The 14,770-nt window shown below is 39.6% G+C and overlaps 1 protein-coding gene across 1 annotated transcript in view; it reads right to left on the bottom strand.

The window, feature by feature from the left end:
* Window positions 1-14,770, bottom strand: part of VWF (von Willebrand factor) — a 214,419-nt gene that overhangs the window by 62,714 nt on the left and 136,935 nt on the right. Inside the window, exons 28-34 of the mRNA XM_040439200.1 lie at window positions 13,380-14,764; window positions 13,001-13,120; window positions 12,723-12,866; window positions 4,263-4,406; window positions 3,422-3,586; window positions 3,134-3,177; window positions 2,028-2,205 (exon numbers count right to left, since the gene is read on the bottom strand). Coding sequence (XP_040295134.1) covers window positions 2,028-2,205; window positions 3,134-3,177; window positions 3,422-3,586; window positions 4,263-4,406; window positions 12,723-12,866; window positions 13,001-13,120; window positions 13,380-14,764 — 2,180 coding nt within the window. The remainder of the gene's footprint in view (window positions 1-2,027; window positions 2,206-3,133; window positions 3,178-3,421; window positions 3,587-4,262; window positions 4,407-12,722; window positions 12,867-13,000; window positions 13,121-13,379; window positions 14,765-14,770) is intronic.

The raw sequence follows: 14,770 nt of genomic DNA, 5'->3' as shown, positions 1-14,770 counted from the left end.
ATGTCTTATTTCCTTTTCCCTTTCCCTCCTATGTTCGGTGTGGGGTTTCCCTCCCACACTAGAGCGTGACACGTGCATAGAGAAGTAAGGGCCCCATAGCAAGGATCAAACCAGGCCCCCCACACAGGACAGAGGGGTTTCCGTCTAAACCACTTTCAATGACCCTTGGGTCGTGTTTTCCACTGCCTCTTTGCTAAAAGTTGTTCCTTTAGAGCATAGAGTCCTGAATGTATGTTATGCAATATAACGACTGGCATATACAATATGTAATTTTGATGGATTCAAGTGGAGCACAATGGTAGCAGTATAAACACTCTAGCTAAGACTTTATGGGGCACTTTGTTAGACATTACAGCCGTTATCATTGCTAGCATGAGCAATGGTCATCATCAGCGATAGCCCGGGAAGACTATGGTAAGTAGAGGGACTTCTAACTGGGGACATCCTTCTGTGAGATATCTGTGATTATGAATTCCAGTTCACCAGCCACCTGTTATCCCTTGAGTGCACGGATAAGGTCAGATCAGGCCTGGTGATGTCCTGGTCAAATTCATTCATAATTGTGGAAGGATCTATAACTATTATCAGTATTGTATATGATTATGTACAAGGATCAACTATGTTTGGACTGAGATCAAGGAATTACACGTACTCCGTACTATTTCATTTATGTGTGGACCTTAGAAACAAGCAGTACTCTTCTGACTGTGAACATAGCATTGGAGTTCATGTGATAGACAATGAAGGAAATTTATCATAAGGGGAATATTTTAAGTCAGTTTTGCTAGAGTCTGCGTTGGTGTACTTTGCGCAAAATTTATCAAATGTTGCATGTCATTTCTTAAATCTGGCTCATCTTTACACCTAACACTTTTGTCTAGAAATACTACTCCAATTTTCCCCTTCCTCCAACTTGAGTGGCTCTGGGACTTTTTTTGTGATTTCTATTTTTTTTTAAGTTAAAAGTTCCAGTCATAAATCTGGAACGAAACTCATTAATATAGCTAACCATACTCACTTTTTCACCTACTTTTCAAAACCGGAGTGAGTAAAGTAAAAATGCAAAAATTTGGCACAACTGACCTAAAAAAGTCACAAAGGCCCTGTTTTGTGACTTTTTGAAGACAGAATTCTGGCGTGCAGGACGTGATAATTCCCCCCATTGTTTATCATATTTATAACCTTATTGTTGGATTATATTTCATATTATTTAGTGTTATTTTCCAGCTATTAAAGAGAAACTGATTCTGCTGAATGCTCATAATTTAGCATCTGTGACTTCTTCACACTACATATATGTCAGAAATGCTTGTAGAACAAGAAGCTCCTGGGCCCCAATGCAAAATATGTAACATGATTTTTCTCTACCTGACATGTGCCATTTATCATACTGGTGTATTCCTATGTGCCAGATGGGCTTTGGGGCCCCAATGGACTTTTGGACCTTTGTGGGAATGCTGCCTCTCTGCCTCCTTTAGCTTTGCACCGCATATCAAAAGCATAGCTAGGTTTCCCTTTGCAAAAAAATATTTAGATCTTTGCCTTAGTCCTGTGTCTAAATGCCATGGCCATGGTCAAGTGGTCACTTCTCTAGCTAGGTCCCTGAGGAATTCACAAAGCACATTTTGAACCATAAGCAAGAGGGACGGGTTGTCCAAAAATTTGGCATGGTTATGTGATTGGCCCTGAGACCAAGTACACTAGAAATACCTTTTTTTTTACTAAAATGTAAAATTGTCCTTATATTTGTAAACCAGAAGTCAGAGCAATGGCCAAAGTCTGTTCATTATCTTTTATATTACAGAGACATTATAATTCTTCTATTTTGTTATAGTGGCCATTTTAGAAACATGAAGTGTAGCCATTTTGGTTGTGACTCTTTGAATTAGCTATGTCAATCTGAAATTGATGATTTTAACAAAATTTTATTTAAAAAATGATTTACTAGTACAAAAGCCATTTTTTACATCTTTGAATAGTGTGTATCTTTGAGAATTTGCTTTGAAAAATGAAGATTTAGCACTTACATGGACACACCCATCGACATCCACATCTCTCCTTAATCTTTATTGCTGGTAGATCATTGTCACAGATTGGTTGTGGTATCTTTGTACAGTCTACTCCAATGTTGCTTACTTTGGTCATGCCACCATCCAGGCAGGTGATTATGTGACATTTGTCCGGTAGTGTCCATGTATCTCCAGCCTAAATGCAAAGGCAAATGTTATATGTACATTGAGAAGTAATAGTAACACAGAGCTTGGTGGGGAATGGTGCTGTTTTGGAAATAAGTCACCCAGAGTTCAGTGCAACAGACTGGACAATATTATGGATCCCTGAGACATTCAAGTTGTACAGTACAGAGGTGAAATATGGTGCCTATAGAGGTCTATGGGCCCATACTGTAGCTTGCAAACCCGTTAGATAAAGTGACATTGAAATTTTCCACACAGTGTGGCTAAGATTTGTTAAAAGGTTCTTCTACTTTTATGTTACTGTAAACACTGCAGGTTTTCCGCATGCAATTCTGCTGCAGAAAACCTGCAGCGTTTAAGCCAGTGCTTTAAAGTGAACCAGTCGCTCACTAAGGGCAGCATAGGGTAGTTACAGACCCACTGATTTCAGCGGTCTGTCACTTTTAGGCTGGCAGTCAGTACTTTTAGAGTACTGACATGCCAAACCCCTCAGCGTGCATCAGAGAGGTGAGTCCGATGAGTCTAGCTACTTCCGCCCTCCCCGCCTCCTGACGATGACTGACATATTTCTTTCTTTTTTGTGCTTGGTAAAGAAACTTGTGGAACATTGTTTTATGGTGGGGGCAGTTGGCCTCATCTCCGTTGCAGTGCTGGCGCATGCTGCGGATTTCCGCATATCAGTATTCTAAAAGTACTAACTGCCAGGCCACAATTGACATACCGCTGGAATCAGTGGGTCTATCACTACACTATGCTGCCTTCAGTGAGGGCAGCACAGTACAGGTGACTGGTCCTCTTTAAGTAGACAAAATCACTGCTAGAAAAGAAGTAGGTAGGACTTTGACAAATCCACCTTCATTTCCAGAAATAAGCAAGAAGCTGTCTTAAATAATGATTTTAAAATGTCATATACAGCTATGGAAATGGACCATAAATACCTTTCTTGGATTTCCATCCTCATCAATGCAAACGTTTACAGAATCTGAAAGAGAGAGAATTAACCAGAAACCCTACATAATCAGCTTTACAATTTTAAGGGAGAAAATTACAGTAAAAATAATAAAAAACAAAACAAAACATACTATAGTGTTATTTTCATATACTATACAGGACAAGGAGGTCCTGAATTGGTCAATAGATGGAATACTGCTGCAGCAGCAAACCCGGATTATTGCTTGCATGGTCTGATATTTCCACAGACACTGCTAATTGGAAATTAGATTTACCAGTGCAAAGTTTGTTGATGAAGTCATCACGAAGAAGAAGCATAGTTGGCAAATCATCAAAAAGTTGTACTTTTGTGATCTTGTGGATACCAGATGGTCCGGCAAGCTTTACCAGTTCATCATCATCATACCTGGATCCAACTCCGATCGGAAATACTGATAACACTGAAAATACAAATTAAAAGCTTGATACTAGAAGAACAAATATTTAGGTCTTAATATAAAAATTTAAATGTGTGTATTATAGAAACCAATATCCAAGAGCGTAAGAAGCATTATTGTTCCAAGATCATAGACTCTTATCAATCATCTGATACTGCTGAGGCCTGCACTGGCCAGCCACACATTTCAATAAATAAGCAAATATAGAATACATAGATATGCCAAGTTTCAGCAGCTCTCCCTTCTGGCTAATAGAAAACGAGATCCAAGCAAAGTAAAAGGGATGCTGTAGAAAGAAATTTGAAACCACAGGCAGCCATTTTGTAGACTATGACGAGATGGCTCCTGTCAACCAGTCAGAAAATGCAAGTATACAAAACACTTCACTAAAGTCCTACCATTCCACCTATGTCTCTATGTATTCCATGACTACTGGGATTACTACAATATAGTAATTTGAACATACACCCTGTGAGCTAGTAATGTAAATTTCTCATCTTAGTGTTTCCATTGGTTTCAGTGAAGAGGACAATACATATAATATATGGCAAAAACATTCATTCATTCATGTGTGCGCCCTTGAGCACAAGAAATCACTTGATAAGAAACATTTTTTGTAAGACTTGGTCTAGGCAGGCAATCACTTAAAGTCCACAAAATATAATAAATGTAAAATTACGATTTGCTGTTGCAAAGGTGGCTGCATAATCCACTTGATCCGAGGACTTGTCTGCTACAATGAGGACTGCAATCTTAGAAGAAAGAGGCCTTGCCCCATGTATTTTTGACACAGCACTTTGGACTGCAAAATCCAATGCGTCTCCTGTAATAAAAGGAAAAAAAGATTGTATATATCAATTTCAAGACATGAAGTAGAATTGACAGCTAGGTCCATAAATATGAGAATACGCAGATTTTGTCTAACTGAAAAAATTGTTCATACATACTGTACATGGTTATGGTGGGCAAGCCATTTTGTCATTTACAGGCCACATAGGCTAGTGAGTAAGCTAAGTGTGGACTAAATATGAAAACTATATACAGCTTATGCATATTGTACAGACCCCTACAAAGTCAATTTAAGGGCCAGCATGAGCAAAGTTGTCAGAAGAAGGAGTTGGAATAAACTTTCTACAACTCCTGATGGTTTACCAACAGCTTGTAGGCTAGAACTTGACCACCTGCCGACTACTTTTATGGACTGGAAGTGCACAAACTTATATTCAAAAGTTTGGAGGGAATACGGTGGCTCTCCTGTGTGGGCAATATGCAAGGTGCACGTGTCTAAGCTGACTCACACAGTCAGAAAAGGCAGGCGTATAGGAACATAGGATGACAGGCACTCTATATGAGGTCACCAGCAGATATCAACCAAAGGACAAGGGATAGTGTGTATATGATAAAAAATATATTTATTTGGGTAGTAATAAAAACGTTATCAATACAGGGAGTGCAGAATTATTAGGCAAGTTGTATTTTTGAGGATTAATTTTATTATTGAACAATAACCATGTTCTCAATGAACCCAAAAAACTCATTAATATCAAAGCTGAATATTTTTGGAAGTAGTTTTTAGTTTGTTTTCAGTTTTAGCTATTTTAGGGGGATATCTGTGTGTGCAGGTGACTATTACTGTGCATAATTTTTAGGAAACTTAACAAAAAACAAATATATACCCATTTCAATTATTTATTTTTTACCAGTGAAACCAATATAACATCTCAACATTCACAAATATACATTTATGACATTCAAAAACAAAACAAAAACAAATCAGTGACCAATATAGCCACCTTTCTTTGCAAGGACACTCAAAAGCCTGCCATCCATGGATTCTGTCAGTGTTTCGATCTGTTCACCATCAACATTGCGTGCAGCAGCAACCACAGCCTCCCAGACACTGTTCAGAGAAGTGTACTGTTTTCCCTCCTTGTAAATCTCACATTTGATGATGGACCACAGGTTCTCAATGGGGTTCAGATCAGGTGAACAAGGAGGCCATGTCATTAGATTTTCTTCTTTTATACCCTTTCTTGCCAGCCACGCTGTGGAGTACTTGGACGCGTGTGATGGAGCATTGTCCTGCATGAAAATCATGTTTTTCTTGAAGGATGCAGACTTCTTCCTGTACCACTGCTTGAAGAAGGTGTCTTCCAGAAACTGGCAGTAGGACTGGGAGTTGAGCTTGACTCCATCCTCAACCCGAAAAGGCCCCACAAGCTCATCTTTGATGATACCAGCCCAAACCAGTACTCCACCTCCACCTTGCTGGCGTCTGAGTCGGACTGGAGCTCTCTGCCCTTTACCAATCCAGCCACGGGCCCATCCATCTGGCCCATCAAGACTCACTCTCATTTCATCAGTCCATAAAACCTTAGAAAAATCAGTCTTGAGATATTTCTTGGCCCAGTCTTGAAGTTTCAGCTTGTGTGTCTTGTTCAGTGGTGGTCGTCTTTCAGCCTTTCTTACCTTGGCCATGTCTCTGAGTATTGCACACCTTGTGCTTTTGGGCAATCCAGTGATGTTGCAGCTCTGAAATATGGCCAAACTGGTGGCAAGTGGCATCTTGGCAGCTGCACGCTTGACTTTTCTCAGTTCATGGGCAGTTATTTTGCGCCTTGGTTTTTCCACACGCTTCTTGCGACCCTGTTGACTATTTTGAATGAAACGCTTGATTGTTCGATGATCACGCTTCAGAAGCTTTGCAATTTTAAGAGTGCTGCATCCCTCTGCAAGATATCTCACTATTTTTGACTTTTCTGAGCCTGTCAAGTCCTTCTTTTGACCCATTTTGCCAAAGGAAAGGAAGTTGCCTAATAATTATGCACACCTAATATAGGGTGTTGATGTCATTAGACCACACCCCTTCTCATTACAGAGATGCACATCACCTAATATGCTTAATTGGTAGTAGGCTTTCGAGCCTATACAGCTTTGAGTAAGACAACATGCATAAAGAGGATGATGTGGTCAAAATACTCATTTGCCTAAAAATTCTGCACGCAGTGTATAGGTCACTCCCAATATATAGGGAGAGGAGTGGGTGGTGTAAAATAGATAAATGGATAAATGAATAAAGAAAAATAATGTGAAAATGTAATGATACAACACCCTGTATTGGGCTATAAGTCCAGAATCATGGTATGTAGAACTTTAAATATTAGACAAATATAGTCAATAGTCTGAGATGGATTCAGTTGATTAAAATAAGTAAAAAGTTAGTACAAAGATCTAAATTGTGACAGGTTTAAAATAATATATCATCAGCATTCCAGATCCGATGTATGTGTATACACAGCTATGCGAAAGTTATTTTCAGCGAACCAGTGCCTGGTGGCCTCCCACCTAAAATTGGCTATCTGGTCGCTGTTACCTTTCTGGAGGATCGTCGGTTTTTCTATGTGGGTGTCTACGCACAGGATCCTCTGTGTGCTGTGGATGCTTAGTGCGGTTATGGATAGACGGGGCCGGCAGCGCGGTTGCAGATGGATGCGATGACCGCGAAGGGCTACTGTTTGTGGATCGGTCTGTCGATGCGAATGTTGCTGTCTTTTCCTTCGGTCAGAGGGCTGCTGACTGTGTCTGGCGTTCTTGCCACGTGCGGCAGTTTAGCGCGCGCTTTTTTCGAGCGCTTTAATTCCCAGTGTTGTCAATGGATGGAGGCAGCCTGCTGGTGCAGGGGAGTTTGGAAGCGCTTCCCAGGGCTTGGATAACTATACACGTTTCGAAGGATTGCAGCCTTCATTCACCACTGATAAAGAAGGCTGCAATCCTTCGAAACGTGTATGGTTATCCAAGATAATCCCCCTGAAAATACTAGTACCACACAGATAGTTCCCCTTCAATAATTATTGGCAAACAGTACCCTAAAAAATAACTGTGCCCAGGAAGTAGTGTCCCTGAAACTTATAGTGCAGTAAACATAATGTCCTCCAATAATAATTGTACTAAGCTGATATTGTGCCTCCCAATGTAAAAGTCCTCCCTAAAGTCCCACCAATAGTAATAATTCTCTGCCACAGTGCACTATGTGGTAACAGTGAACCCAATAGTAGTTTTGCCCCCAGAAGTAATAATGCCCCCAGTAGTAATATTTACCCCTATAATGTGTGCCAGTACAAAAAAATTACCCCTTTAGGCTACATGTCGTAGATTCATTCCGGCCGCCTCTCGGCATGTTTGCCGTGCTGCGGCCGGACCTCCGGCCCGCCCCCATTATAGTCAATGGGGCCGGAGCGGACTTCCGGCAGCACGAGTGCACTAGCAGCAGCACGGATCCGGCAGGCTGTTCACCCACCGGATGTGAAAGTAGCCTTATAGTGTTTGCCAGTAAAATAACTCCCCCTTGCAATGTGTGCCAGTATAAAAATTGTCCTTTATAATATGTGGCAGTACAAAAATACCCTCTTATGTGTGCCAATACAAAAATGCACCCTTATGACGTGTGCCAGTACAAAACATTTTTTAGTGCTAGTACAAAAATGCTCCCTTATAACATGTGCCAGTACAAAAATGATACTTTACAATGTGCGCTAAGTACAAAAAAAGTCTCATGTGCCAGTACAAAAAATGCTCCTTTATAACGTGTGTCAGTACAAAAAAACGACCCCCTTTTGGTCCCCTCAGTACAACGAATATCCCCATAGTGGCCCCCTTATAATGTGTGCCTGTAAAAAAATGCTCCTTTTTACAGCCGCAATGTCCCCACAGTGCTTTCTCCAGTTACAAAAAAATAACCCCACCCCATTGGGACCCAAGACCATGCTGCCAAATAAAAATAATAAACTCAAATAGCTGGTGAGATTGTTCCTGCTTGTTCCTTTTGGCTCCCCCATCTCCTTCTTCCATCCCATACTAACTAACTAACTTACTATTAAAAAAACTAACCGAAAAGATTGGTAGTCTACTAGAGTATACCTAATGGAAACTTTACTAGAGCATATCCACCCCATATTGTGTATGTTTTGTTTGTAAAAGAGAACAAGGAGGTGAATGCAAATATAAAATATATCACAAATAAAAAAGGAACAAATAAAAAAAAAAGGGGGAGAGGAATATAAAGTAAAGGCGAGAAAAAAAAAAAGGAGGAAAAGGAGGTAAAAAGGGGGGAGAAAAAAAAGAAAAAAAAAAGGAAACAGATAAAGGGGAAAAAGAAAGGAAAAAAAGAGGAAAAAAAGAAGAAATAAAGGAACAGTTTGAAAAAGGAGGGGGAAGAGAAAAGGGAAAGGAAAAAAAAAAGAAATGGCTCCAAAAAATAGTAGGCGCTCGGCGGATCTCTCCGGCCAGAAACTGAATACCAAAACCTTTGAAGCAACAAAAATAGATAAATTCTTGAGGTCTCCAAGGGTGAATACGAGGGGGGGACAAAAGGACATTGGTTCCAAAAAAAATGATAATTTTGGGGTGACGGAAACAGAACCACAAAAAGTCTCTGGACACTCTCAGGAGGAAAAGGGAATGGAGGGAGAAGATACGCCTAGTGTCAATTCCTCTCTGCTAGAATTTAATCTTCTGAAGAAAAAGGTGGTGGATCTTGAAGATAGATCGCGAAGATATAACGTGAGAATTCTGGGGGTCCCAGATGGTGCTGAAGATAAGAATTCAATTCAATTTATACAGACGTTAATCCTTGAGAACTTTGGGAGGGATCCGTTTTATCCACTATTTATGATAGAAAGAGCTCATCGGGTCCCAGGTGGCAAACCAATCCCTGGGAGACAACCTCGGACATTTCTTGTTAAATTATTGACTACTAGGGACAGAGATATGCTACTGAGAAGGGTGAGGGAATGCTCACCGGTGGTATATAACGGAAATAGATTGGCCTTTTTTCCTGATTTTTCAAAAGACATCCAAGAAAAGAGACGCTCATTTATGATGGTAAAAAAGAAGCTAATAGAAAGGGATATTAAATACTCCCTTATGTTCCCAGCAAAACTTCAGATTATTTTTAAGGACACAATCCTATTTTTTGATACTCCGGACAAAGCCGCGGATTGGCTTGAACGCAATGATATGTGACCCAGTTGTTCTAGGATTTGCGGGGAACAATAACTACTAGAGGTTTTTTTTTATACCCGCAATATATTTTTTAAAGGGCAAAAATATTTTACAGAGGCAGGGCGACCTGGTAAACTGCTGTCCAGAGTGATCTCGAGTCAAGAATCAAAAAAATATATAGATAATGTCCGACTGGCCAATGGTAGGACGGTTAGTGGACAGGGTCCTGTAGAGAAAGCCTTTGTGGACCACTGAATCCAAGATTACAGATGAAATGATGAATTCTTATCTTGATGGCATTGTTTTCCCAACTATTACTGGGGCTCAAAAGAAAGCACTTGAGGTAGAGTTTTCAATTCAGGAACTTGAGGGGGCAATTAAATTAAGTTCGGCCAATTCCACCCCCGGTTCAGATTGACTCCCATACGAATTCTATAGTAAATACAATGAGTTTATTCTCCCTAGACTGTTGGGGGTCTTTGCTGAATCGGTGGAGGATGGGAAACTACCAGATTCAATGATGGAAGCCGTAATAACATTAATTCCAAAAAAAGGCAAGGATCTGGCAGATCTGGAATCATATAGACCAATTTCACTGCTTAATGCAGATGTAAAGCTCCTTGCAAGGATTTTGGCCACAAGGCTTTCTAGGGTTATTTCCTCCATTGTCCATCCAGATCAGAATGGCTTTATTCAAAACAAGGGTACGCATCACAATCTGCATCGGCTCTTTGCCAACATATAGGCCCCTGGGGGGACTACCCGCTCCATCCTGTCACTGGATGCCTCTAAGGCCTTTGACAGGGTGGAGTGGCGCTTCCTCTGGAGGGTTCTGACAAGGATGGGCTTTGGGGAAAGATTTATAAGTAACCTTAAATTAATGTATAGATCCCCTACGGCAAAATTGAGTTTTAATGGGATCCTGACCACTAAATAGAGGTACGCGGCAGGGCTGCCCACTATCCCCATTGTTATTCGATATTTACATTGAACCCCTAGCTTTGGCCATTAGGCAGGATGATCAGGTTAAAGGATTTGGAACACTAGGAGCGCAAGACCGCATCTCTTTATATGCGGATGATGTTTTTATAGACCACACGAAAACAACTCTTCTCAGAATTATTCAAATGGTTAAATCATTTGGTGAGGTGTCCGGTCTTCTTATAAACTGGTCTAAGACCAGTTTGATGCCAAGTGACCCGTCACCTCAGAAGGAGGCTCTTGTGACTCAGTTGGACACTGTTGACACTTTTCAATACTTGGGCTTGATTATATCGCCCAGGGTTGAAAATTTTGTACACTTTAATCTGATCCCCCTAATAACGAAAACTAGAGCTAAAATAGGGATCTGGCTGAGAGCTGACCAAGTTTCATTGGTTAAAATGGTGATACTACCACAATTTCTGTATGTGCTCAGGAATACACCTACCTGGATAGAAGATAAAAATTTTAAACTCATGGAAAGAATAATTAATGATTTAGTGTGGGGAAGAAAACGAGTTAGAATAAAACTGGAATAACTATATAAACCACTGGAGGGTGGGGGTTTAAACCTCCCCTATCTTAAAGGGTACTTTATTGCTGCCCAGCTATTAATGTGCTATGAATAAAAAAAATAGTGCACTTCTAGGGAGGCTAGTAGGGAGTCATGCCCATAATAATATATTTACCCTTCTGGAATCCGGGCTACTGAGGAGCCATGAGCGGGGTTACAGAGAGACTATAAAACTACTTTTGAAAGTGTGGGCTACTACTAGAACATGCCTAAAGGTAAAGGGTTCACTCACATTCACGCCTCTTTGGCATAATGTACACTTACAGACGTTAGATAGTATTGCAGCGGACACATTTTGGCAAAAGAATAGAATTTTGTATATTTCACAAGTAGTTAAGGATAGAGAGATTAAGTCATTTACAGAGCTATCACATAATGTAGAAAACCTTTCATGGTTTAGGTACTTTTAATTGCGTTCAGCATTATTTAGCCTGGACGATAAACTGATGTTGGATATAGATAGTTCATCCTTTTTGAATGATTGGATAGGGAGGACACCCTTTAGAATGAAGATTTCAAATATATATAAACTATTACTTAAGGCACGGTTTAGTGATACACAGTCACCAGGACATAGAGCCTGGGAATTGGACTGTCCGAATATACAATTAGAAGGATGGGGGAATATCTTTGCGAATTTAGGTTCACTATCCCATAACTTTAATCATGTTCTAGTACATTTTAATATCTGCCATAGACTATATATCACCCCTACATGGTTGAATAAATGTGGGCTAAGAGATACATCTAAGTGCCCTAGATGTGATACCTTAGGTGCGGAATATCTCCATATGATCTGGACCTGCCCAGAACTTACAAAATACTGGAATAGTATTAATAACTTCATCACTTATAAACTTAAAATACGAATACCCTTTGAACCACAAGTGTTTTTGCTTAATGAGTTTTCCAAAATAAGTAGCCATAAGTATTAAAAGATCCTCTTAGGCAGGATACTGCTGCTAGCTAGAATTTTGGTTAGTCGGACCTGGTTTGCTCGACATACTCCAGAACACATGGATAAACCTAGTTAACAAGGTAAAATAAAAAACTACGAGCAAATCTTGTATAGGCAGAGAGATGCGGATGAGAAGTGGATCAAGATATGGGGCGGTTGGAAGACTTGACTGGTTGTGATAATTTCTAAAACTTTATTTATGAATTTATTATTATTTTTTATTTTATTTTTTTTAATAATTATTATTATTTATTTATTTTTTCCTGTGTCCTGAGCTCTATGCAGCGCGATATGATGACAGCAGCCTCTGATAGGCTACAGGAACTAGGACTAAAGCCTATTAAAGGAAATGATGGGCCATGAGACATTGCTCCCATGCCCCATCGCAGCATTCAATTGTATTGTTGTTCTCAGTACAGCGATGCAGTTGCATATGTATGTTTCTGCAATGGAAGAGCTCATTGCCCATGGCCCTTCTGCTGCCCCCCTCTTGCCCCTACCTGGTGCTGCATGAGGCAATCGCCTCACCTCGCCTCATTGGTGGTGCACCCCTGCGGTATATACATATATAAATTAGCTAACTTATACAGACTAACTTAAACTTATATAGATTGTATGGAATTTACCAATTTTGCCTGATCCTTCTCCCATTTTCTGCATGGTGTCAACTGCTTTAAGAAGACTTATCTTGTCTTGAGGGTCTGTCCATGCAACCTCCATTGTAGGTGCCCATCCGTACTGAAGCACAGCCACTTGAGTTGCATCATGACCTTTAAATAAAATAAAAATGAATACAATGAGATAGATAGATACTGTAGATAGATAGATAGATAGATAGATAGATAGATAGATAGATAGATAGATAGATAGATAGTCTGCCAGAGAGATAGATGTTCCTTCTTACCAATGTGTGCTTTTTTTATAAAATTCTTCACAAATGTTTTCATATACTCAAATTCAGATTCTTTGACATTCAATCCACCGTCCACTACGAATATGACATCCATTTGTTTCATGCATGGTACTGGTAAGAGAAAGAAAAGCAGTAAACACAAAACTGTCAGCATTCATATAGAATAACACAAATTGTACTTTTTCAAATAAATGTCCAGTTATGAAAACCATTGCTGGGTCATGTCTTTGTGAGTGTTTCCGCACTTTGGCTTACATATGCAATAAATGGACAAATGGACAGGAGAGTTGTCTTTATCAGACAACCTCTTTAACATCCATCGATATTTATTAACACAAAATATAATACAAATTGCATAACATATACATACCGACAGGGATATGTGTTGGTTGATCAATTCTAGAACAACAACCTGTGATTATCTCTTCTGTTATACTTGACAATTGATCATAATTTTTAAAAACTCTTTGATCTCCGAAGATATCCAACTCTTTTATAGGAGCTTTTGTGCCAACTGATATTGGAAATACATTTATATTTTCCTCTTTTCTTATGACATCAGTTGGTGGATTTTCTTGTATCATATACACCAAGGGAGGATTTGAGTGACTACTTTCAAAGTCTTTCCTCAATGTGTGTTTGCTGATGTATCGAAGAACTTCTCCGGTGTTGGTGGCATTTCCACCCCTGTATTCAATTTTTCTAATCTGTTTGATTATGTTCTGTTTTTGTAGTTTCCCTGTAAAGGTGAATTCAACAGTTACAGTGAAAGAATACTGTATGATGGTGATATGAATGGTTTCTTCACCGATATCCATTCTCTGAATCAAATCTTCAAGGAAAATCTTAATTTTCTCAATGTCGACAGAGCCTTCAAATGCAATAGTAAGTTCTCTATCAGGAGGGATGGGGACTGGGGCTGGTGTAGTGGTGGGGATATTTCTCCGAGTCTCTGCAATAGTGGTGGTGGTGGTAATCTTTCTTGAAGACTCTGTTTGAGTTTTGGATTTTGTTATTGTACCTTGTGTTGGTTCTGGTACTAAGTCACATAAGTAGTCGATAATTTCATTCTTGCGGGTCATTAAATCATCAACTTTGGGCACAATGAATGGTTTGTTCATTGGTGATTGCTTTTCAATGAATTCAATGTCACCCATGTCAACGTAAGGACCTATCCCAATTGGAATCAGAGTGACTTTACGCTTTTTTATCCCAAGTCTTATACTTGTTAAGCTTTTTGAACTTTTGGAGGCTGTAAGTAATAAGACCATTCTTGGTGCATTGTCCCTCTTGGCCAGATCGAACACATATGAATTTGTAAATTTTATTGCCTCAGCAGCAGAAGATGTTGGACTTCCCATATATTTCATATTTTTTACTTGAGTAACCATATCAGAGAGTTTCCGTCTCTCATTAAGGCTAAATAATTTAGGTGTGTGTGTAGAATTGTACTGGACAACACAGACTCGAATTCTTTTTTGTGAAATACGTATTTTTTCCATAATACTGACAATAAAATCTTTTACAGTTTCAAAATCAGTTCGAGAAAGTTTGGAGGAACCATCAACAAGGAAAACCAGGTCCATGGCTTTTTCACAGTTATATGTCCCAGGTGCAACTGTTCCCTCATACTCTTCATATGGTGTAGGTTCTGGAGTTGGTTCTTCCGGAGGGAGTTGTGGCTCAGTAGGTGGTGATCTTGTTGTTGTATGTACATCACAAGCACTGCACTTTAGAGTTTGTTCTTCACAATGGCTTGAA

The sequence above is a fragment of the Bufo bufo genome, chromosome 1, assembly GCF_905171765.1.
Source record: "Bufo bufo chromosome 1, aBufBuf1.1, whole genome shotgun sequence".
In the NCBI taxonomy this organism is placed as follows: domain Eukaryota; kingdom Metazoa; phylum Chordata; class Amphibia; order Anura; family Bufonidae; genus Bufo; species Bufo bufo.
The sequence above is the reverse complement of the archived record's forward strand: the minus strand, read 5'-3'. Positions and strand labels throughout refer to the sequence as shown.